We start from the raw sequence: 25,657 nt of genomic DNA on the forward strand, positions 1-25,657 counted from the left end.
ATTTTTGCCCACAAAACTGCCGCTCACTGCATGTTTCTCCGCAAACTCTAGAGACTGTAGAGCATGAAAGTCCCAGGAGATCAGCAGTTTCTAAGATTCAAACCACCACATCTGGTGCTGGCAACCATTCCATGGTCAAAGTGATCTAGATTACATTTCTTTCCCATATGATATTTGGTCTGATCAACAGCTGAACCTCATGACCATGTCTGCATGCTTTTATGCATTGAGTTACTGCCACATGATTGGCTGATTAGATATTTGCAATAACCAGCAGGTTTACAGGTGTTCTTAACAAAGTAGCCACTGAGTGTATATCACTTGAGATTTGCTTTCTTGCAGGTATTTACAGGAAAATAAAGAAATACAATTGAATTTATTGCTTATTTATTATTGTTTCTCTGTATTTGCACAGTTTGTTGTATTTTGTACACTAGTTGAATGCCAACATTCATTGATTCTTATGGTTATTATTCAATAGATTTATTGACTATGCCCACAAAAAAATTATCTCAGGATTGTATATTGTGATATATATGGACTTTAATAATAAATTTACTTTGAATTTTGAATTTAAGAAAAACTATAACAAAGATTGATAACCAATGTGCAAAAGCACATTACTAAATACTAGTACATTACTACTAGTACTTTTATAATTATTAGCTGTGGAATATTAAGGCTGTGGAGAAGGTTTACTGTGGGGGGCTCAATTCTTCATCATAAACACAAGTTTCTGCAAATGCAGGAAACCTTATTGAGTAACACACACAAAATTCTGGAGGAACTCAGCAAGTCAGGCAGCATATATGGAGGTGAATAAATGTTTAGTGTAGTGGTTAGCATAACATTTTACAGCACAAGCTTTAAGATCAGGGTTCAATTGCCACCCCTGTCTTTAAGGAGTTAATATGTTCTCCCCAACTGCATGGATCTCTTCCAGATGCTTGGGTTTCCTTCCACATTCCAATTCTGGGCATGTTATGTTAGCACCAGAAACATAGTGTCGTTTGTGGGTTGCCCCCAGCATACAAGATCATAAGGTAAAGGAATAGAAGTAGGCCATTTGGCACATTGATGCTACTCCACCATTTCATCATGGCAGATCTATTTAACCTCTCATCTCCAATCTTCTGCCTCCACCCCATATCCCTTCGTGTCCTGACCAATCAAGAATCTATCAAACTCTGCCACCTCAGACTGTGTTGGACGTTGATGCAAGGCAATGGATTTTGACGTACACATGACAAACTTTAATCTAGATGCTGCCTGATTTGCTCAGTTCATCCAGCATTTTGTGTGCATTGCTCAAGCCTGCATGCTCCTTTTCTAGTATAATATCTATTAGATTATCGTTGGCACACAGCCCTCCCCAGAACACACATTAAAGTGCTATTTGAAAGGGGGTTTATAAACTCCTCAAGATTAAATACATGCTTTGGTGGAGAGACAGAGCTGCATCAAAACAGATTCTGATCTGGGCCAAGTTTCTGACCTGTAGGTGAATAGCAGAGGATGTTCAGGAAAGAAGAGCAGGCAAGGGGAAAAGACTGCAAAGAAAATTCACAAGGATGTTGACGGCAATTGAGGACCTGAATTACAGGGAAAGGTTGAGTAGGTTGGTACTTTATTCCCTGGAGCATTAGAGAATGAGGAGAGATTTGATAGAGCTATACAAAAATTATGAGGGGTATAGAAAGGGTAAATGCAAGCAGGCTTCTTTCTGCTAAGATTGAGTGAAACTAGAACTAGGAGTCATGGGTTAAATGTTTAAAGGGAACGTGAGGGGGAACTTCTTCACTCTAAAGGTAATGAGAATGTGGAATGAGCTGCCAGTGGAAGTGGTGGATACAGGTTCAATTTCAACATTAAGAAGTTTGGATAAGTACATTGGGTATGGTGGGCTATGGTCTGGGTGCAGGTCAATGGGACTGGTTCAGGATGGACTTGATGGGGCAAAGGGCCAGTTTCTGTGCTGTGGTGCTTTCATTCCCGGAATCATATTTGTGAACCTCCTCTGAACCCTCTCCAATGCCAGCACATCGTTTAGGTGAGGAGCCCAAAACTATTCACAATACTCAAGGTGAGGTCTCACCAGTGCCTTATAAAGCCTCAGCATCACATTCCTGCTCTTGTATTCTAGACCTCTTGAAATGAATGCTAACATTGCATTTGCCTTCCTCACCATCAACTCTACTTACAAGTTAACTCTGAGGTTGTTCTGCACAAGGACTCCCAAGTCCCTTTGAATATCAGATTTCTGGATTTTCTCACCATTTAGAAAATAGTCTGCACATTTATTTCTATGACCAAGGTGCATGTCCATGCATCTTCCAAGATTGTATTTTATTTGCCACTCTTGCCCATTTTCCTAATCTGTCTAAGTCCTTCTGTTTCCTGAAAACCACCTGCCCCTCTACCAATCTTCGTATCATCTGCAAACTTGGCAACAGAGCCATCTATTCCATTATTTAAAACCCAACACTGACCCCTGCAGAATACCAGTAGTCACTGGCAGCCAACTACAAAAGGATTCTTTTATTCCCACTCGCTGCTTCCTACCAGTGAGTCAATGTTCTAACCATGCCAGTAACTTTCCTGTAATACCATGGACTCTTAAATTGGTAAGCAGCCTCATGTGTGGAACCTTGTGAAAGGCCTTCTGAAAATCCAAATATACAACATGCACTGCATCCCCTTTATCTATCCTATGTGTAATCACCTCAAAGAATTCCAGCAGGTTCGTCAAGCAATATTTTCCCTGAAGGAAACCATGCTGACTTTGTTCTGTCTTGTCCAGTGTCACCAGGTACTCCATCACCTCACCCTTAACAATTGACTCCAACATCTTCCCAACTACTGAGGTCAGGCTAACTGGTCTATAATTTCCTTTCTACTGCCTTCCTCCTTTCTTAAAGAGTGGAGTGACATTTGCAATTTTCCAGTCTTCTGGCACCATGCCAGAGTCCAATGATTTTTGAAAGATCATGACTGATGCCTCCACAATCTCTGCCACTACCTCTTTCAAGAATGCTAGAGTGCAGTTCATCTGGTCTGGGGGACTTCAGTACCCTTAGGTCTTTCAGCTTTTTGAGCACCTTCTCCCTTGTGGTAGTAATTGCACTTATATTTATTCCCTTGCACCCTTCAACATCTGGCACATTGCTAGTGTCTTCCACAGTGAAGATTGATGCAATATACTCATTTTGTTAATCTGTCATCTCCTTGTCCCCCATTATTATTTCTCCGGCCTCATTTTCTAGCGGTCCCATATCCACCATCATCTCTCTTTTATTTTATGCATACTTGAAAAAGCTTTTACTATTCTCTTTGATATTGTTTGCTAGCTTGTTTCATATTTCATCTTTTCTCTCCTAATGATTCTTTTAGTTGCTCTCTGTAGGGTTTCAAAAACTTCCCAATCCTCTGTTTTCCCATTAACTTTTGCTTTGCTGTATGCCCTCTCTTTTTCTTTTACATTGGCTTTGACTTTCCTTGTCAGCCATGGTTGTACTATTTTCCATTTGAGTATTTGTTTGTTTCTGGAATACATCTTTCTCGCACCTTCCTCACTTTTCCAAGAAACTCAAGCCATTACTGCTCTGCTGTCATCCCTGCATGCAGCTCCTTTCAATTTACTTTGGCCAACTCCTCTCTGATTCCACTGTAATTTCCTTTACTCCACTGAAATACAGCTGTGTCAGACTTTCCTTTCTCCCTATCAAATTTTAAGTTTAACTCAGTCATATTGTGATCACTGGCTCCTAAGTGGTTCTAGTATAACTGATCCCCTGGTAGGCTCAATGACAAACTGTTTTAAAAAGCCTTCTTGTAGGCAGTCAACAAACTCATTGTCTTGAGATCCATTTCCAACCTGGTTTTCACAATTGACCTGCATGTTGAAATCTCCCACAACTATCATAATTCCTGTTGTAATCTGTAGTCCACATCCCAGCTGCTGTTTGGAGGCCTGTATATAACTGCCATCAGGTTCCTTTGACTCTTGCAGTCCCTTAACTCAACCCACAAGAATTCAACATCTTCTGATCCTATGTCACATCTTTCTAATGATTTGATGCCATTCTTTACCAGCAGAGCCAAGCCAAGCCACCTCCTCTGCCTACCTTCCTATCCCTCCAATGCAATGTGTAACCTCGGACATTTAGCTCCCAACTACAACCATCCTTCAGCCACAAGTCAGTGATGGCCACAACATCATACCTGATAATATTGCAACAAGATCATCCACCTCATTTCTTATACTCCACGCATTGAGATATAAAGGGCCCATTCCACACCGTATCTCAATAAAATGAATAAAAAATGAAGAGATTAGTTTTATTTTTCACATGTATGTGGACAATAAATTCAGTTAGTATTGTGCTGTGCAGACCACAAGTGTCACCACGCTTCCGGCACCAATTTAGCATGACTCAACTTGCTAACCCCAACCCGTGCGTCATTGGAATGTGGAGGAGACTGACGCCCCAGAGGAAACATACGTAGCCATGGGGAGAATGTACAAAACTCCTTACGCACAGGGTCAGTTAATGAACCCTGATCTCACAGCTGGTGCTGTAAGCGTAACGCTAACAGTATCATTTTATAAATTATGCAAAGATGATATTAAACCAAGACATTATCTATCCTCACTTATAACAATCCCATTTTGCAATCCCAAAGAAGTTCAGCTGATTCCACTAGTGTTTCAAGCAATGTTTAACCCTCAACTAACGTTACTAAACTTATTGCCTGGTTATTATTGCAATGCTGTTTAAGAGATCTTATTTTACATGAATTAACAGCTGCAATTCTGACATATAAGACCATAAGACATAGGAGCAGAATTAGGCCATTCAGCCCATCGAGACTGCTCTGCCATTCCATCATGGCTGATTTATTATCCCTTTCAGCCCCATTCTCCCGCCTTCTCCCTGCAGATTTTGATGCCATGACTAATCAAGAACCTATCAACCTCCACTTTAAATATACTTTCAACCTCTGTGAATTCCACAGATTCACCACCTTCTGGCTAAAGAAATTCCTTCTCATCTCTGTTGGAAAGGGACTTCCTTCTGCTTTGAGACTGTGCCTTTTGGTCCAAGCCTTCCCCACCTATCACCTACCACCTTATACTTCTTTCTCCCCTCCCCCCCCAACACCACCTTGCTCTGACCTCACCTCTTTTTCCAGTCCTGATGAAAGGTCTTGCCAGAAATGTCGACTGTTTCCAGTAGATGCTGCCTGGCCTGCTGAGTTCCTCCAGCACTTTGTGTGTGTTGCTTGGATTTCCAATATCTGCAGATTTTCTCATGTTTGTTCAATATGCAATAGGTTTCAGTGAGATCCTCCCTCATTCTTCTAAACTCCAGTGAGTACAGTTCCAGAGACACCAAACACTCATCATATGTTAACTATTTCATTCCTTTTATTGGAATGGATGAAGATTTTCAGATGTTGTTCTACCTAGCATGGATATGGACAAGCGAAGGTAATGAGTGAATGGGGATTCTGTGTGGATATTACGGATTGTAGTAATGCTTTGTGAACACAGAGTCATAGAGTTCTACAGCAGGGAAACAGGACCTTTGGCCCATCTACTCCATGCCAAACTATTAATCTATCTTGTCCCATTGACCTCCACCCGGATCATAGTCTTTCATACCCCATCCATCCATGTTGAAACTGAACCCGCATCCACCACTTCTGCTGGGAGCTTGTTCCACACTCTCACCACCCTCTGAGTGAAGATCCCTCCCTCTCATGTTCCCCTTAATCATTTCACCTTTCACCCTTAACCCATGACTCCTAGTTCTACCCTCACCCAAACTCAGTGGAAAAGGCCTGCTTACCTTTACCCTATCTATACCCCTCATCATTTCAGCTGCTAGATCTGCAAGCTGTGAAAACCTCTGAGTGGCATTGTTTGCACAGCCATGTAAAAGATCACTGTTGCTGGACACTGGGGACTATCCTCCAATAGGAGCAGGAGAGGAGAAACCCACGCCATGGATTAGATCTGTGTTGGTGCACCCTCCATTAGATCAGTAGCTGTATCTGTGGTTCAACATACAGTGACTGCTCCTCAGGTGCCAGCAGGGGATAAGACCATAAGACGTAGGAGCAGAATTAGGCCATTCAGCCCATGGAGTCTGCTCGGCCATTCTATCATGGCTATCTTCCCTCTCAACCCCATTCTCCTGCCTTCTCACTGTAACCTTTGATGTCCTTATAATTGACAACTTATCAACCTACACTTTAAATATACCCAATAACTGTCCTCCACAGCTCTGAATTAATTCCACAGATTCACCAGCCTCTGACTAACGAAATTCCTTCTCATCTCTGTCCTAAAAGGACACCTTTGTATTCTGAGGCTGTGTCCTCTGGTCCTAGACTCCCCCATTATAGGAAACATCCTCTCCACATCCACTCTGTCTAGGCCTTTCAATTGGGGATCACATTGAAACCACTCATTCTTCTAAACTCTAGCAAATAATGGGCATTAAAAGAAATTAATGTGCTTCTTAATCAAAAATGGGAACCTCACAAGTGCAAGATGATTCTGGCCAACTTAAGTGCCAATGTAAGAATTGATGAGTGGAAATCTGATCAACATTCACTGAATACACTCTCGTGCATGGTCCTTATGATAAGGAATTAGTCAAAGTGGAGTATAAATGATTGCATCAAACTACAAAGGAACCTGCATTTGTATTTGTGCATGTATTTCGTTCTGAAAAAAAAGACCTTGCATGTATTTGATAAAATAATATTGGTCAGAATTATTTCAACAGAATAATTGCCTTGAAGCATAATTATTCCTAGAACATAGAACGTTATGGCACAATGCAGGCCCCTCAGCTCACAACTGTTTAAATTATCCCAAGATCAATCTAATGCTTCCCTCCCAGTTAATCCTTCACTTTTCTATCATCCATGTGTCTATCTAAGACTCCCTTAAATGTTCCTAATTTACCTGCCTCTACCACCACCCGTCAGAGCATTCCACACACCCACCACTCTCTGCATAAAAACGTACACCTGACATCCCCTCTATACTTACCTCCAGTGCCTTAAAATTATGCCCCTGGTAATATTTTTTATTTATTGAGATACTGCGCAGAATAGGCCCTTCAGTCCCTTCAAGCTGTGACAGCAACTCAGGTAATGATGCTTTACTGCAGTGGTGTGCTGAAGACCATCTCTGAATGCACAATACGTCAAAAGTTAAAGTCTGTCCCGAGCCTTATAGGCTCATCAGGCCAGTGCTTATGTCGGTTTCCGTGGCGTGAAGCGACTGAGAGTACAAGACTCCCCACTGGATAGGACACCAGTCTATCGCGCGGTTAACACCCAGCGTTTTGCTGGTACCGTGGACTGGAGCAATGCACAATACGTCAAACCTTGAAGCAAATGAGCTACAGCAGCAGGCATTCGCATGAGAGTGTGGCTGTGGTTTGTGGTTGGGTCATTTGGCTGCTCAGTCTCTCCTTTGGCAGCTGCCGCTTGTTCTCTGTGGCACAGCAGAGATCGTCCTTATGCAGCAGTGCTCCCACTTGAGCAGATTTCGTGTAGGTCAGGAGTACCCAACCTGGTGTACAAGGACCCCCCGGTTAATGGTAGGTGTCCATGGCATAAAAACGGGTTGGTAACCCCCGCTCCAGGTGTGTCTATTGAGTACAATGTCTTCCCAGTGTTTAGTTGTAATGTTGAATTTCTTCAGGCCGGTTTTGAGGTTATCTTTGAAGCATTTCCTTTGCCCAGCAGGGGCTCACTGTCCTTCCCCTGTAGCTCTGCAACTTCTCCCTCACCTCAACTCCACCTCTGACATCATTTGCCACATCTGCATTTACTGTAAAGAAGCTACTTGATTTATTAGCTCAAGTTTGGGATGTGAGAGGAAACCAGACCACCATTCAGAAACTCAGGTTATCAAGAGGCGGAATGTGCAAACTCCACATGTACCCAGCTCAAGATTGAACTCTTGACTTGGAACTGTCAACAGCAGCTACTGAATGCAAGAGAAATATAAAAGCTTTTTTATTTCCTGATCAGAACATCATCCACAATGCATCTGATGGGCAATACACAAAAACTTCTTTGCAGAAAGTACAAGGTTAAAAAATGAATTTTCACAAAAACTATTGAAGATAAGTTTAGAAATATAGTCAAATGAAAGTGATCTGACCACATCTGAAAAGGAATGGAAGATTATGGGTATTCTGAACAGTTTTGGGCTCCTTATCTTAGAAAGGATGTGCTGTCACTGGGTACGGTTCAAAGGAGGTTCATGAAAATGATTCAAGGATTGAATAGCTTGTCAGATGAAGAGCTTTTGGTGACTCTCGGCCTCTATTTACTGGACTTCAGAACAATGAGGGGTGACCTCATTGAAACTTATCAAATGGTGAAAGGCTTTGATAGAGGAGATGCGGAGAGGACATTTCCTATGGTGGGGGAGTCTAAGATCAGAGGTCACAGCCCCAGAATAGAGGGGCGAACTTTTAGAATGGAGATGAGGAGGAATTTCTTCAGCCAGAGAGTGGTGAATCTGTGGAATTCTTTGCCACAGGCAGCTGCAGAGGCCAAGTCATTGTTTATATTTAAGGCAGAGATCGATATATTCTTGATTGGTCAGGGCATTAGGGAATACAGGGAGAAGGCAGGAGATAGGGGCTGAGAGGAAAATTGGATCAGCCATGATAAAATGGTGGAGCAGACTTGATGGGCCAAATGGCCTAATTCTGCTCCAATATCTTATAAACTTTCGGTCTTATGGCTAAGTAACGAAGGGTGGGAAAAGACTCGTGAAGAATTAGCACAAGAGATTCTGAAGATGCTGGAAATCCAGAGCAACACACACACACAATGCTGGAGGAACTCAGCATGTCAGGCAGCATCCATGGTGGGGAATAAACAGTCAGCATTTTTGGCCAAGATCTTTCATTGGGACAGGTAAGGAAGGGGGAAGAAGCCAGAATATGAAGGCGGGGTAAGGAAAAGAGTACAAGCTGGCAGGTGAGGGAGAAGGTGGGCAGGTGGGAAAGGGGGAATGGGTTGCAAAGATAAAGGGTTGAAAAATAAGGAAGGTAAATGTAGCCTTTACCTCTTCCACCTAAGGGGACAGATGCAGAGTAGGTTAAAGCACATCTGAAACTGGTGACCAGACATACAACTAAGAAAGGTGCTACTGTGTGTCCGTGTGTTCACGGGAGAAAGCTGTGTGCAGTTAGTTTTTATCTGAATCAGGAAACCGGTTATCAGACATTCAGATCAGAAAGGTGGTGTGTGTGTGTGTGAGTAAAAGAGAGAGATTAGTTTTCATTTAAAATTCTCTCTCTCTCATTATAATATGGGATTCCATAAGATAAACTCAACATAATGAAAAGAAAGTCACTATTACCTACCATAAAATGAACAAATATTTAGGATTTTATAATGCAAGTTACTCTTTGCTAATAACTGCTATTGGAAAATATTTAAATATAGAGACACTAATTTTTTTTTGGAGATACAGCACGATCCTGTGCCGCCTAATTACAGCTGTGTGAACAGTTAACCTCCTATCCCGTACATCTTTGGAATATGGGATCACAGGGAGAGCATACAAATGCCTCACAGACAGCGAACGAGTTGAACCTGCATCACTGGCGGTGTAATAGCGTTATGCTAACATGCCCCCCCCCCCCGCCGTTTTAGAATTGGCATAAAAAACAAAAATGCTAGAAACACACAATAGATCAGGCAATTCTGTGAAAAACAACAGTTAGCAATCCCCAGTTAAGATGTTTCGGTGAAATTTTGTATTTTTTGTTTTCTACTATCTGCTGTTTTTTTTGACTTTGATCTCTCATACCCAAGCTACATTCAATAACATTAGGCCATAGGCTGGGATGGTTTTAAGATGGAGAAATCCAAGTGACGGGATATTCCATATTACAAGAAATCAAGAGTACAAATTAAAATCATGAAACAGAAGGAAATGATAACATAGAAACTATAGAAACCATAGAAAAACTACAGCACAGAAACAGGCCTTTTGACCCTTCTTGGCTGTGCCGAACTATTTTCTGCCTAGTCCAACTGACCTGCACACGGACCATATCGCTCCGTACACCTCCCATCCATGTATCTGTCCAATTTATTCTTAAATGTTAAAAAAGAACCCGCATTTACCACCTCGTCTGGCAGCTCATTCCATACTCCCACCACTCTCTGTGTGAAGAAGCCCCCCTTAATGTTCCCTTTAAACTTTCCCCCCCTCACCCTTAACCCATGTCCTCTGGTTTTTTTCTCCCCTTGCCTCAGTGGAAAAAGCCTGCTTGCATTCACTCTATCTATACCCATCATAATTTTATATACCTCTATCAAATCTCCCCTCATTCTTCTACGCTCCAGGGAATGCAGTCCTAACCTATTCAACCTTTCTCTGTAACTGAGTTTCTCAAGTCCCAGCAACATCCTTGTAAACCTTCTCTGCACTCTTTCAACCTTATTTATATCCTTCCTGTAATTTGGTGACCAAAACTGAACACAATACTCCAGATTCGGCCTCACCAATGCCTTATACAACCTCATCATAACATTCCAGCTCTTATACTCAGTACTTCGATTAATAAAGGCCAATGTACCAAAAGCTCTCTTTACGACCCTATCTACCTGTGATGCCACTTTTAGGGAATTTTGTATCTGTATTCCCAGATCCCTCTGTTCTACTGCACTCCTCAGCGCCTTACCATTTACCCTGTATGTTCTACCTTGGTTTGTCCTTCCAAAGAGCAATACCTCACACTTGTCTGTATTAAACTCCAACTGCCATTTTTCAGCCCATTTTTCCAGCTGGTCCAAGTCCCTCTGCAGGCTCTGAAAACCTTCCTCACTGTCCACTACACCTCCAATCTTTGTATCATCAGCAAATTTGCTGATTCAATTTACCACATTATCATCGGTATAGATGACAAATAACAATAGACCCAGCACTGATCCCTGTGGCACTCCACTAGTCACAGGTCTCAGAGTAAAGCAATTCTCCACTACCACTCTTTGGCTTCTTCCACTGAACCAATGTCTAATCCAATTTACCACCTCTCCATGTATACCAGCGACTGAATTTTCCTGACTAACCTCCCATGTGGGACCTTGTCAAAGGCCTTACTGACATCCATGTAGACAATATCCACTGCCTTCCCTTCATCCATTTTCCTGGTAACCTCCTCAAAAAACTCCAATAGATTGGTCAAACATGACCTACCACGCACAAAGCCATGTTGACTCTCCCTAATAAGTTCCTGTCTATCCAAATGCTTGTAGATTCTGTCTCTTAGTACTCCCTCCAATAACTTACCCACTACCGACGTCAAACTTACTGGCCTATAATTTCCCGGATTACTTTTCAATCCTTTTTTAAACAACGGAACAACATGAGCCACTCTCCAATCCTCCGGCACTTCACCCGTAGACACCGACATTTTAAATATATCTGCCAGGGCCCCCACAATTTCAACACTAGTCTCCTTCAAGATCCGAGGGAACACTCTGTCAGGTCCCAGGGATTTATCCACTCTAATTTGCCTCAAGATAGCAAGCACCCCCTCCTTTTCAATCTGTACAGTTTCCATGATCTCACTACTTGTTTCCCTTAATTCCATAGACTTCATGCCAGTTTCCTTAGTAAATACAGACGCAAAAAAACCATTTAAGATCTCCCCCATTTCTCTTGGTTCCGCACATAGCCGACCACTCTGATCTTCAAGAGGACCAATTTTATCCCTTACAATCCTTTTACACTTAATATACCTGTAAAAGCTCTTTGTATTACCTTCACTTTGACTGCTAAGGCAACCTCACGTCTTCTTTTAGCCCTCCTGATTTCTTTCTTAAGTATTTTCTTGCACTTTTTATACTCCTCAACCACCTTATTTGCTCCCTGTTTCCTGTACATGTCATACAGCTCTCTCTTCTTCTTTATCAGAGTTCCAATATCCCTTGAGAACCAAGGTTCCTTATTCCTATTCACTTTGCCTTTAATCCTGACAGGAACATACAAGCTCTGCACTCTCAAAATTTCTCCTTTGAAGGCTTCCCACCTACCAATCACATCTTTGCCAGAGAACAACCTGTCCCAATCCACGCTTTTTAGATCCTTTCTCATTTCTTCAAATTTGGCCTTCTTCCAGTTCAGAACCTCAACCCTAGGACCAGATCTATCCTTGTCCATGATCAAGATGAAACTAATCACATGAAAACAAGATCGCTTTTTTTTTAAAAGAGTAAATAAGAAGCAAGGACGGTGAAGGAAGGAAGCATCTCCGGTGTTTCCAACTAAACCAGAAGAGAATGCAAATCTGTAATCTAAACTTTGCAGCAAACTACCAGATGCAGAGGACTAGATAACTAGATGAAGAAGACTGAGAGCAATTTGAGAGGTGTACAAAATTATGAGGGGTATTGATAGGGTAAATGCCAGCAGACTTTTTCCACTCAGGTCCTGGGTTAAGGGTGAAAGGTGTAAAGTTTAAGGGGAAGATGAGGGGAAACTTCTTCACTCAGAGGGTCGTGAGAGTGTGGAATGAGCTGTCACCACAAGTGGCGCATGCAAGCTCGATTTCAACATTTTAGAGAAGTTTGAATAGGTACATGGAAGGTAGGGGTAGGGAGGGCTATGGTACCGGTGCAGGTCAATGGCAGTAGGCAGTTTACATGGTTTGGCACAGACTAGATGGGGATAAGGGCCTGTTTTTTTTTAAAGAAGCAAGAAAATAAAATTAAGAGGTGCACTCAGTAAAATAGAACCAATATAGCTTTGCAAGAACTGGTAGCAATTGTAGATCTGATCACACCATTATAGGAGGGATGTGAAGGCTTCAGTGAGCCCACTGCAGAGGAGATTTAGCAGGATGCTGCCTGGATTAGAGGGCATGTCTTATGAGAAAAGGTTGAGTGTGCTGGAGCCCTCCTCTGGAGTGAAGGAGGATGAGAGGTGACTGGATAGAAGCGTACAAGATAAGGGGCGTAGATTGACTGGATAGGCAGAGACCTTTTCCCAGGGTGGAAATAGTTAATAGCAGGGAACATAATTTGAAGATGATTGGAGCAAAGTATGGTGTGGGGGCGGGGGGGAATGTCAGAGGTAAGTTCTTTACACAAAGAGTGGTGAGTTTATGGAATGTCCTGCTAAGGCTGGTGGTAGAGGCAGACACATTAGGGACATTTAATAAACTCTTAGACAGGCACATGGGTGAAAGAAAAATGGAGAGTGATATAGGAGGGAAGGGTTAAATTGATCTTACAGCAGGGGTTTCCAACCTGGGGTCCATGGACCCCTCGGTTAATAGTAAGGCTCCATGGCACAATAAGGATTGGGACCCCGTCTCAGAAGGTTAAAAGGTCAGCACATCGTTGTGGGATGAAGGGCCTGTACTGTGCTGTAGTGTTCCACGTTCTATATTCCAATGAAGTCATTGGGATTGGGATCTGAAGATGAGAGAGCAGGTTCTAAGCAGACAACAATTCAGATTGCAACACTTAAGTCCAATCTACAAGTGAAGTTATTATGCTTCAGAACTAGAAGGATGCATGTTCATTGATCTAATACTCTCAGAGGGAGCCCGAGGAAAAACTAGTATGCTCTTTACAAACATAAAATCTGCAGATGCTGGAAATCCAAAACAACACACACATACACACAATGCTGGAGGAACTCAGCAGGTCAGGCAGCATCTATGGAAAAGGGTAAACAGTCGATGTTGCAGACTGAGACCCTCCATCAAGACTGGAAAGGAATGGGAAGGAGTCAGAGTAAGAAGATGCGGGGGAAGGGAATAAGTACAAGGTGGCGGGTGATAGGTGAATGGGAGGGGGGAGGGATGAAGTAAGGGGCTGGGAAATTGATTGGTGAAAGAGATAAAGTGATGGAGGATGGGAAATCTGATAGGAGAGGACAGAAGACCATGGAAGAAAGGGAAGGGGGAGGAGCACCAGAGGGAGGTTATGGCCAGTTAAGATGTGAGAGGGAAACAGGTATGGGGAATGCTGGTGGGGGCGGGGGGGGGGGCAATTACCAGAAGTTCAAGAAATCGTTGCTCACGCCATCAGGTTGGAGGCTACCCACATAGAATACAAGGTGTTGCTCTTCCAACCTGAGTGAGGTCTCATTGTGACGGTAGAGGAGGCCATGGACTGACATGTCAGAATGAGAATGGGAAGTAGAACTGAAATGAGTGGCACATTTAACTTCTTTGCCTTGTGTTCCCATCACTCCTACTGTGGGATTGATAGAGTTAATAGAACATAGAACAGTACAGCACAGCACAGGCCCTTCAGCCCACAATGTTGTGCCAACCCTTAAATCCTGCCTCCCATATAACACCCCCACCTTAAATTCCTCCATATACCTGTCCAGTAGTCTCTTAAATGTCAGACATGCAATTTTTTAAATAAAGTTGACAAAAAGCACTGTCGCTGAAAATTATGTACTTTATTACAATAGTTAAAAGATACAAAGCTCAAAAGGAAGCAGAAATGAATGATTCCAGGTATTATAAATATTTGTGTATGCCTCTGTCTCCAGGAATGCTTTGTGCCTGAGACGTAAAGTTCCTTACTGTGTTTGTTGGGCTCAGTAGCATTTTCTTTGCTGAACCTGGGGCTGCTTTTTTCAGTGGTGTCTTCATCGGTGGATTCCTCCTGGGCTTGTGTTGAGACAAGTTCAGAGATTTCAGACCCATAATTTTACAGTATATATTACACTGATGAAGAGCTTTGAACTGGTCAATAAAGGTAACAGAACAGTTTCCCTTAAATCCTTTGTACCTGAGAAAAAATAAACGTGATATTAGATTACAATTTATGGGGCCTGTCAGTGATATCCTAACCTCCGCAGCCACACCAATCTCGATCTATTTTTTGCTTGGCTTTCATTTACCCAATTCCATACCTATACCTTCATACCAAATGTTATATAGTGGACTGTCCAATCCAGCAGGTATGGAGGGGCCACTGAACAGAATAAAAGGTTTGTAAACTCAGCCAGCTCCACCATGAGCACAAGCCTTCCCACCATTGAGGACATCTTCAAAAGACAAGGTCTCAGCAACGCAGTGTCCATCATTAAGGATCCTCACCATCCAGGACATGACTTCTTATCACTACAATCAGAGAGGAGGTACAGGAGCTTGAAGACACACACTCAATGATTTAGGAACAGCTTCTTCTCCTCAGCCATTAGATTTCTGAACAGGTAATAAACCCATCTCTATTTTTGCATTATTTATTTATTTTTTCTTTTATATATATTTTTTTATTATAAATTATACATTTTATGTATTGCGCTGTACTGCTCCTGCAAAACAACAAGTTTGCAACATGATCTAAAATATCTTTTGTTTTAAAATTACCTTTTATTATAGCAGATAAATTTGTTTGGAAAAGCAATTTGTGCACTGACCCAGCTGTTAAATCCTCGTGGTGTTGAGATGTGTAGACCTGGAAACTTTCGAATTTATCAGATTGGGTCAGAAGTGTTGTCTTACAGAAGACTTGCATCTTTAAAAATTTTAAACACAAAATAATCTGCAGATGCTGTGATCAAAGCGACACTTTCAGTACGCTGGATGAACTCAGCAGGTCGGGTAGCATCAGTTAGAAACGATGAGTCGACGTTTCGGGCCGGAACCCTTCGTCAGGACTGAAGAATGAAAGATGGGGAAGGATTTGAAGAATGCTTGTAGCTTCAGTTGAAAGACCAGTAATTTGAAAGACAAAGGGGTGGGGGAGGGGAAGCATTGACGTCATAGCCCTGAAAACAATGGGTAGTAGAAGAAGGAGGCGGAACCATGAGGTAGGTTATAGCCAGCTGGGGGAGGGTGTAGAGTGAAACAGGGATAGAGAAAGGGAGGGGGAGGGAATTACTGGAAGTTGGAGAATTCTATGTTCATACCAAGGGGTTAGAGACTACCTAGACGGTATATGAGGTGTTGCTCCTCCAACCTGAGTTTAGCCTCATCATGGCAGTAGAGGAGGCCATGTATGGATATATCTGAATGGGAATGGGAAGCAGAGTTGAAGTGGGTGGCCACCGGGAGTTCCTGTCTGTTGTGGAGGACGGAGTGGAGGTGCTCAACGAAGCGGTCCCCCAATCTGCGTCGGGTTTCACCGATGTAGAGGAGGCTGCCCCGGGAGCACCGGATGCAATAGATGACCCCAACAGACTCACAAGTGAAATGTTGTCTCACCTGGAAGGACTGTCTGCGGCCCTGAATGGTTGCAAGAGATGAGGTGTAGGGACAAGTGTAGCACTTACGCTTACAGGGATAAGTACCGGGTGGGAGATCAGTGGGGATGGACGTGCGGATAAGGGAGTCACGGAGGGACAGATCCCTGCGGAAAGCGGAGAGGGGTGGAGAGGGAAAGATGTGCTTAGTGGTGGGGTCCTGTTGAAGGTGGCGGATGTTGCGCAGGATAATGTGCTGGATCCGGAGGCCGGTGGGGTGGTAGGTGAGGGCAAGAGGAACTCTGTCCCTGTTGTGGTGGTGGGAGGATGGGGTGAGGGCCGAAGTGCGGGAAATGGAGGAGATGCGGGTGAGGGCATCATTGATGACGGTAGAAGGGAAACCATGATCCTTAAGGAAAGAGGACATTTGAGCTGTCCTGGAACGGAAGGTCTCATCCTGGGAGCAGATGCGGCGGAGATGGAGGAACTGGGAATAGGGAATGACATTTTTGCATGTGGTGGGGTGGGAAAAGGTATTGTTGAGGTAGTTATGAGAGTCAGTGGGCTTGTAGAAGATGTCAGTGGACAGTCTGTCTCCAGAGATGGAGACCGAGACATCGAGAAAGGGGAGAGAAGTGTCCGAGATAGACCAAGTGAATTTGAGGGCTGGGTGGAAGTTTGAAGTAAAGTCGATGAAATTGACGAGCTCAGCATGAGTGCAGGAAGCAGCACCAATGTAGACGTCAATGTAGCGAAGGAAAAGTTGGGGAGCAGTACCAGAATGGGTCTGGAGCACAGACTGTTCCACATAACCAACGAAGAGGTGGGCGTAGCTGGGTCCCATGTGAATTCCCATAGCTACACCCTTAGTCTGAAGAAAGTGGGAAGAGCCAAAAGAGAAGTTATTAAGTGTGAGAACCAGTTCCGCCAACCGGAGTTTCTTTAAAACATTATTGCTCTACCTGTAATAGCATATAGCTGTCACTATAAGGCGCTGTTGCACTTCTAATGGGAAGAGAACTGGCCTAAGGTATCCCTCAGAGAGTTCCACAAAAACACATTTCCCAATCTGAACTCTGGATGGCCTTTGATGGCTGTTCATCTGAGAGGATGGCATGTTCAGTTTTGCTCTTCTCCAGCAGAATTCAAAAAGTTTTAAAAACATCTACATTAATGAAGTCCTGATCTTGGATCTTAGTCTGAAAATTTGACTGTTCATTCCCCTCCGTTGATGCTGCCTGGCCTGTTGAATTCTTCCAGCATTTTTGGTGTTGCTCAAAATTTCCAGCATCTGCAGAATCTCTTGAGTCATAGTACTCCAGAGGTGGTCTCACCAATCAGCCATGCCACTCAAGCATGATTTTATTATTTTTATATTAATTTCCCACAGTATTAATTAATAACAGTCATAAAGTCATAGAGAAGTACAGTACAGCATAGAAACAGGCCCTTTGGCTCATCTAGTCTGTACTGAACTATTTAAACTGCCTACTCCTATCAACCTGCCCCGGGACGATAGCCCTCCATTCTCCTACTATCCTTGTACCAATCCAAGCTTCTCTTAAATGTCGATTGAGTTTGCATGCACCTCTTGTGCTGGCAACCCATTCCACACTCTCACCACTCTCTGAGCAAATAAGGTTCCCCTCAGTTTCCCCTTAAACTTCTCACCTTTAACCCTTAACTCATGACCCCTACTTGTAGTCCCACCCAACCTCAGCGGAAAACACCTGCTTGCATTTACTCTATCTATACCCCTCACAATTTTGTAATTCAGAATCAGGTTTAATATCACTGTTATTTATCATGAAATTTGTTACCTTTGCAGCAATGGTACAATGCAATACATGATAATAGAGAGAAAATACTGTGAATATATATATATATATAATAGTTAAATAAATAGTGCAAAAATAGGAAATAAAAATGCAGTGAGGCAATGTTCCTGAGTTCAATTTTCATTCAGTAATCAGATGGCAAAAGGGAAGAAGCCTCTATCTTTTGTTTGTATACCTCTACCTTTACCATATCTATACCTCTCATCATTTTGAATACCAATCAGTTAGCTTTCCAAATTACTTGCTACACCTGCATGGTCGACCATTGCAAGTCATGCACCAGGACCCCCAGACAAAATCTCAGAATTTTGTACCTGCTCATAATTTACATATAATGCTTTTTTTAAAAAAGAAAGTTTCTGCCAAGAAGAAAAAAAATCACATCTCCTACTTTATTTGCTAGATTTTTCCCCTTACCCAATCTCTTAGTAGCCTCTTCGTGTCCACTTCACAACTTACTTTCCCACCTACCTTTGTGTAATCAGCAAATTTAGAAACCATGCCTTTTAATGCCTTTACTCAAGTTATTTACCAGAGATTATAGATGTTAATCCCCCCAGAACTGATCCCCATGGCATACCACAGGTATCATTTTACCAAACAGAGAGAAGGGGTCAATTTAGGTCTACTTTCTGTTAGCTAGTTAATCTTTTATCATGATAATCTCTCATACACCATGGACTTTTATTTTTTTGGATTAATCTTTGATGTGACTCCTTTCAAATGCATTTTAGAAATCTATAGGGCAAACTATGTATTTTTTGTAAAGAAAGATTTTGGCACATTGGCCTTCGCAAATCAGAGTATTGAGTACAGAAACAACAGGAATTCTGCAGATGCTGGAAATTCAAGCAACACACATCAAAGTTGCTGGTGAACGCAGCAGGCCAGGCAGCATCTCTAGGAAGAGGTACAGTCGACGTTTCAGGCCGAGACCCTTCGTCAGGTCCTGACAAAGGGTCTCGGCCTGAAACGTCGACTGTACCTCTTCCTAGAGATGCTGCCTGGCCTGCTGCGTTCACCAGCAACTTTATCGAGTACAGGAGATGAGATGTTATGTTGAAATCACGTAAGACATTAGTGAGGCCTAATTTGGTCACCTACCTACAGGAAAGATGCAAGCAAGGTTGAAAAAGTACGAAGAAAGTTTACATGGATGTTGCCAGGACTGGAGGACCTGAGATATGAGGAAGGGGTGAATAGGTTAGGACTTCTCCATGATTCTGTGACCCCAGCTGCTCTTTATCCACAGGACTGTTATATCTTCAAAATATAAGGTGGCCAAGGAGTATTTCCCTTCTGAAAACTTTGCTAAACCTGAACTACACTAAGTGCAAATTATTTTAATATTAACTTGTAACTTGTGTGAGGTCAAGAGTCCAATTTTTTCCATAGTAGGGAACCATTCAATAGCAGGGCAGAAGCTGTCCTTCAGCCTGGTGGTACGTGCTTTTGTTGCTAAAATAACTGGAAAGAATCTATTCTGCGTGTCTGGAACAATCCAACTTTGTGAATTTTTCAGTTCACTTTGGCTATATCTGCTTCCATACCCCTATAATTATTTATGGTTAAGTTTAAACTACTTGTTTTGGAGTAGTCCTCCCTCCGAAAGCTGAGTGAAAAATTCTGTCGTATTTTGTTCACTGTAACCTAGGCATGTCTTCATGATGGGGTTATTTATTAATCCTATCTTGTTGCACAATACCTGGGCTCAAATAACAATCCCTTTGTTTAGCTCCATAAAGTGCCAAGTCTAAGAAATTTATCTGAAAACCTATGAACTCCTCATCTGGGCCACCCTTGCATTTGATTTTTCTGGACAATATTTAAACATCCCCCCATGATTTCTATTTTTATACTTTGTCCCTTTTCCCAGGGTGGAGATGGTTAATACAAGGGGACATAACTTCAAGGCATTAAGTAGAAAGTTTAGGGGAGAGGGGTGTATGGGGCATCCGGGGGAGTGGTAGCATCTCTGGTTCCACCGCTTCAACAGGTAGTCTAAAACAGGTGAGGGTAGCCAGCAGCCTCATACCCTGGTGAGATAGGGACATACATATCCTAGCATGCGAGGTCAGCTACAGTGGACAGAGTGAGTGAGACTTACAGTGAGAACCAACGGCCAGGAAGGTGGCATTATAACGCTCCACAGAGCATCCACTGCAACCAAGCAAGACCTTAACTTGTGACGCTAGTTTGTAGCACTGGACCTGGACTTCTGAGGACACGGGAGTGGAACTGCCTCAGTGCAATGGCTTTTCCACTTTAAAAACTCCCCTGCACAGGTTCCCTGCCAATGTCGGACATGATGGACAACTACCACAGGGTTTTTACACAGAGAGCAGTAGGTGTTTGAAACACACTGCCGGAGGTGGTGGTGAAGGCAGATACATTAGCGATATTTAAGAGATTCTTAGATAGGCACTTGGATAAAAGAAAAATGGAGGGGTATGTGGGTGGGAAGGGTTAGATTGGTCTTGGTGTAGGTTAAAGGGTCGGCACAACATTGTGGGCCGAAGGGTCTGCACTGTGATGTAATCTATGTTCTACAATGGTGTTACTGTTAGCAGATGGATTTGTATACCACACATACAAATGAGTTCTTACCTCATTATTTATGTACTGTACATCAATGTGTAAGATGCGGGATCCCTCGAGAGGAAGTACTACACTTTGCAGAATGTTCCAATCTATATTCCTAACATTTTTAATGTGTATTATATTATGTGAATACATGAACATCAGACATGTTAGAATTACTAGTTCAATTATTTACTGGTTATATCTGGGCTGAAAGGAGGTGAAATTTTAATTAGAATTATAATCCTGTCATATACAGTTCTGCACAGAAATCTTAGGCACTTGTAAAAATATTCTGTAAAGCAAAGATGCTTTCAAAAATAATGAAATGAAAAGTGTCCAAATATCAAAAAAATTACTACAAATTGCAGTTAGCAGTAAAAAACTAAATCAAGTCAATATTTGGTGTGACCATCTTTTGTCTTTAAAACTGATTCAATTCCCTCAGGTACACTGTCCTGCAGTTTTATAAGAAAATCGGCTGAACATACAGAACAACATAAGAAATAGGAGCAGGAGTCGGCCATCCGGCCCATCGAGCCTGCTCCGCCATTCAATAAGATCATGGCTGATCTGTCCGTAAACTCAGCTCCATCTATCTGCCTTTTCCCCATAAACCCTTAATTCTCTTACTATGTAAAAACCTATCTAACTGTATCTTAAATATATTTAGTGAAGAAGCCTCAACTGCTTCCCTGGGCAGAGAATTCCACAGATTCACAACTCTCTGGGAAAAACAGTTTCTCCTCATCTCCGTCCTAAATCTTCTCCCCTGAATCTTGAGGTAATGTCCCCTAGTTCTAGTCTCACTTACCAATGGAGACAACCTTCCTACTTCTATCTTATCTATCCCTTTCAAAATTTTGTATGTTTCTATAAGATCCCCCCTCATTCTTCTGAATTCCAGGGAGTATAGTCCCAGACAACTCAAGCTCTCCTCATAGGTTAACCCCTTCATCTCTGGAATGAACCCGGTGAACCTCCTCTGCATTGCCTCCAAAGCCAGTATATCCTTCCTCAAGTATGGAGACCAGAACTGCACACAGTACTCCAGGTGCGGCCTCAACAGTACCCTGTATAGTTGCAGCATGACCTCCCTGCTCTTGAATTCAATCCCTCTAGCAATGAAGGCCAACATTCCGTTTGCCTTCTTAATAACCTGCAAGCCAACATTCTGCGATTCATACACAAGCACTCCCAAGGCTGGTTAAATTGTTCCAAGCATCTTGGAGAACCTGTCACAGTTCTTCTGCAGACTTTAGCTATTTCACTTGCTTCTGTCTCTCCAGGTAAAACCAGACAGCCTCGATGATGTTGAGATCAGGGGTCTGTGGAGGCTGTACCATCTGAAACTATATAACAAATCTAGGGTCCCTAAGACTTTTGCACAGTATTGTATATGCAAAAGAACTGCAGATAAGTTGTACAAAATAGAATGAAAATATGTGGAACTGCCAACGTTTGAATCAGAATCAGGTTTATTATCACCGGCATGTGATGTGAAATTTGTTAACTTAGCAGCAGCAGTTCAATGCAATGCATAATATAGAAGAGAAAAAACACAAAATAAAATAATAATAATAAAAAATAAATAACCAAATCAATTACAGTATACGTATATTGAACAGATTAAAAATTGTGCGAAAACAGAAATACTATATATTAAAAAAGTGAGGTAGTGTCCAAGGGTTCAGTGTCCATTTAGAAATCAAATGGCAGAGGGGACGAAGCTGTTCCTGAATCGCTGAGTGTGTGCCTTCAGGCTTCTGTACCTCCTACCTGACGGCAACAGCGAGAAAAGGGCATGCCCTGGGTGCTGGAGGTCCTTTGATTAGGTGAAGTACCAAATTTTAGAATTTTCCTCCAAACATGGGCAATGCTGGTAATCAATGTTTATTGTCAATCTTTCTTTGCAATATTTAAGGGGAATATGAGGGGCAGCTTCTTCACCCAGAGGGTGGTGAGAGTGTGAAACTAACTGCCAGTGGAAGTGGTGGTTGTGGGTTCAATTTCAACGTCTGAGAGAAGTTTGGATATGTACATGAGTGAGAAGGGTATGGAAGGCTACGCTCAAGGGTGACGGTCGATGGGATTAGGCAGAATAATAGTCCAGCGTGGACTAGTAGGGTCAAAAGGCCTGTTTCTGTGCTGTGGTGTTCTCTGCCTCTATAACTCTTAAGTAATTGGCTTTGCTGGTGGAGGGTTTGTTAGGCTATTTTAAAATGTATCAAGGGTCAGACATCAAATATCAGGTATGGGATATCATGTCAATGATTGATAGCACATTAGATCAGGTGGGAAGGGAGATTCTTTATTTTCCAGTGCATCAGTTAAGTTTTTAAAACAGTCCAGTAAGATCTCATAAAAATATTTTTTCTGATTACAGAAACATATCGTTCAGTTTCACAGCTTGCTACAGTAGGCTTTGGGGAAACAGCATTTGAGTTGTGTGTTCAAGGTCAACACACTACAATATGCCTGTGTATCTGTATGGTTCATGACAACTGTGCACCCATAAAAACAACCTTTTTTATACCATGGGTCCCTACCAGATTGGGAACCACTGCATGAAAGTAGAGGATTTCTTCAATGAATCTATACAAAAGACTAAAACTTGTGAAATTATTGTTTTTATTCTAATAACTAAAGGTTATAACTTACTAACTCAGGTTGAGATCTTCATCCCAAATTATACAGAGTAAAATTACTAGTAACACACACAAAATGCCGGAGGAACTCAACATGTCAGACAGCGTCTCTGGAGAGGAATAAACAATTGACTTAACAAATTTTACGACATATGCTGGTAATATTAAACCTGATTCTGATTCTGGCTGGTCCAGGGGTTCCCAACCTTTTTAATGCGATGACCCCTTACCATTAACCAAGGGGTCTGTGGACCCCAGATTGGGAACCCCTGCTTGAGCTGAGACCACTCATCAGGAGTGCTGATGAAGTGTCTTGGCCTGAGCAACAACTCCCCTCTATAGACGCTGCCTGACCAGCTGAGTTCCTCCAGCATTTGATGTGTGTTGCTCATGTTCAAGATTCTCAGCATCTGCAGAATCTCTGATGATTACTGGCAATACTCTGTCTTTGCCTAGCAACAGAGAAAGGGTTATTGAAGCATCAGCAATCAGATACAGAGAATAAGCTGCTCTATACAACAACCCTTTCTTTTCTTCACTTACCCCTTTTGACATGTTGCTATTCCAACATCAGTTAATTTCATTCCTACACCTACAGAAAAACAATTGAAAGAGCAAAGTTCTTTTACAAATCGCATCAAGCAAAAAAAAAAACCCATTAAATAATTGGAGAAATTAACAAAATGCTGGGGGGAAAAAATTGGTGATAATGCAAGTTAGTCTGAAACACAAAGACATGCCAATGTGAAGCTCCGATCTCGCACTGGAACTCTGATCAGTGAAACTCGTGGCATTGAGGGAGCTATTTAACCAGTATATCCACTTGGAGCATTGCGAGCAGTCTTGGGCCCCCTATCTAAGAAAGATTGTGCTAACATTAGAGAGGAGGTTCACGAACATTATTCTGGGATAGGAAGGCTCGTCATATGAGGAGCGTTTGTTGGCCTGGAATTCAGAAGAATGGGGGTGGGGGGGAAGGGAATCTTATTCAAACCTATCGAATGTTGAAAGGCTTCAAAAGAGTGGATGTGGAGAGGATGTTTCCTATGGTGGAAGGGGAGCCTAAGGCCAGAGGACATAGCCTCAGAATAGAGGGACGGCCATTTAGAACGGAGATGAGGAGTAATTTCTTTGGCCAGAAAGTGGTAAATCTGTGGAATTCATTGTCAAAGGCGGCTGTGCAGCCATTGGGTATACTTAAGCTAGAGGTTGATAGTTTCTTGATTTGTCAGGGCACGAAGGAATATGGGGAGAAGGCAGGAGATTGGGGCTGAGGGGGAAATAGAACAGCCATGATGAAATGGAAGAGCAGACTCGATGGGCCAAATGGCCCAATTCTGATCCTATATCTTATGGTCTTATGGTTTAAATCACTGAAACTCATGGCATTTAAGGACAGAATATAAGAACATGGAGGCTGCGGTTCATGGGGAAGGATTGAATATGTTAAAGCTCCAGGAAAGATATCGATAAGATTGAAAGCGTGCAAAGGAATGCAAGTATGTTGCCAGGACTTGAAGACCTGAGGTACTGAGAAAGGTTGAATATGCTGGGACTTTATTCTCTAGAGTGTAGGAAAGTAAGTGTTGACTTGATAGAGGTATACAAAATTATGAGGAGTGTAGATAGGTTAAATGCAAGCAGGCTTTATCCTCTGAGGTTGGGTGGGACTACAGCCAGAGGCCATGGGTTAAAGGTGAAAGGTGAAATATTTAAAGGGACCATGAAGGGGAACTTCTTCACTCAGAGGGTGGTGAGAGGGTGGAATGAGTTGCCAGTGGAAGTGGTGGATGAAAGTTCAGTTGCAAGGTTTAAGAGCAGTTTAGGAAAGTACATGGATGGCAGGGGTTTGGAGGGCTATCATCCAGGTGCGGCCCAATTTGACTAGGCAGAATAACAGGTCAGCTCAGACTAGATGGGCCGAAAGGTCTGTTTCTGTGCTGTACTTCTTACGGTTGGAGGACTGTTTGCATTTGTGGTTGCTGCGTAACAGCATTTCAAAAGCATTTGGATCAGTATGTAGACAGGAAAGGTTCAGGTGGGTATGGGCCAAATGGATCTAACAGGTCATCATGGAAGAGTGGGGTAAAGGGCCTGTTTTATGCTGTATGGCTCTACCACTCTAGGATGGTCAGTACTGCACTGAAGAGAGTGCAGAGAAGATCTACAAGGATGTTGCCTAGAATGGAGCATTTCAGCCTTGCAGAGAGACCGGATAGGCTGAGTTTGTTTTCTATGGGTCTAAAAAGGTGGTTGGGGGGTGGGACCTGACTGAAATATTCAAAATTATGAAGGGTAAATAGTGAGAAGCTTTCTCCCTCAGCAAGTGGGTCTGTGGCCAAGGAGCATAGGTTTATAGTAAACGGAGAGATTTAAGA

The 25,657-nt window shown here is 42.5% G+C and overlaps 1 protein-coding gene across 4 annotated transcripts in view; it reads right to left on the bottom strand.

Annotated features, from left to right (window-relative positions):
- Positions 1 to 14,467: 14,467 nt before the first annotated feature.
- Positions 14,468 to 25,657, bottom strand: part of alpk2 (alpha-kinase 2) — an 85,210-nt gene continuing 74,020 nt past the window's right edge. For 2 of the 4 annotated variants that reach the window (XM_072251749.1, XM_072251751.1), the window contains 2 exons: positions 23,823 to 23,871; positions 14,468 to 14,814 (listed from right to left, as the gene is read on the bottom strand). In XM_072251749.1, the coding sequence (XP_072107850.1) occupies positions 14,541 to 14,814; positions 23,823 to 23,871 (323 nt within the window). In that variant the 3' untranslated portion in view covers positions 14,468 to 14,540. The remainder of the gene's footprint in view (positions 14,815 to 23,822; positions 23,872 to 25,657) is intronic. The other 2 variants (XM_072251753.1, XM_072251752.1) reach the window with 2 other exon arrangements.

This window comes from Mobula birostris, chromosome 3, assembly GCF_030028105.1.
Source record: "Mobula birostris isolate sMobBir1 chromosome 3, sMobBir1.hap1, whole genome shotgun sequence".
NCBI classification, from domain to species: domain Eukaryota; kingdom Metazoa; phylum Chordata; class Chondrichthyes; order Myliobatiformes; family Myliobatidae; genus Mobula; species Mobula birostris.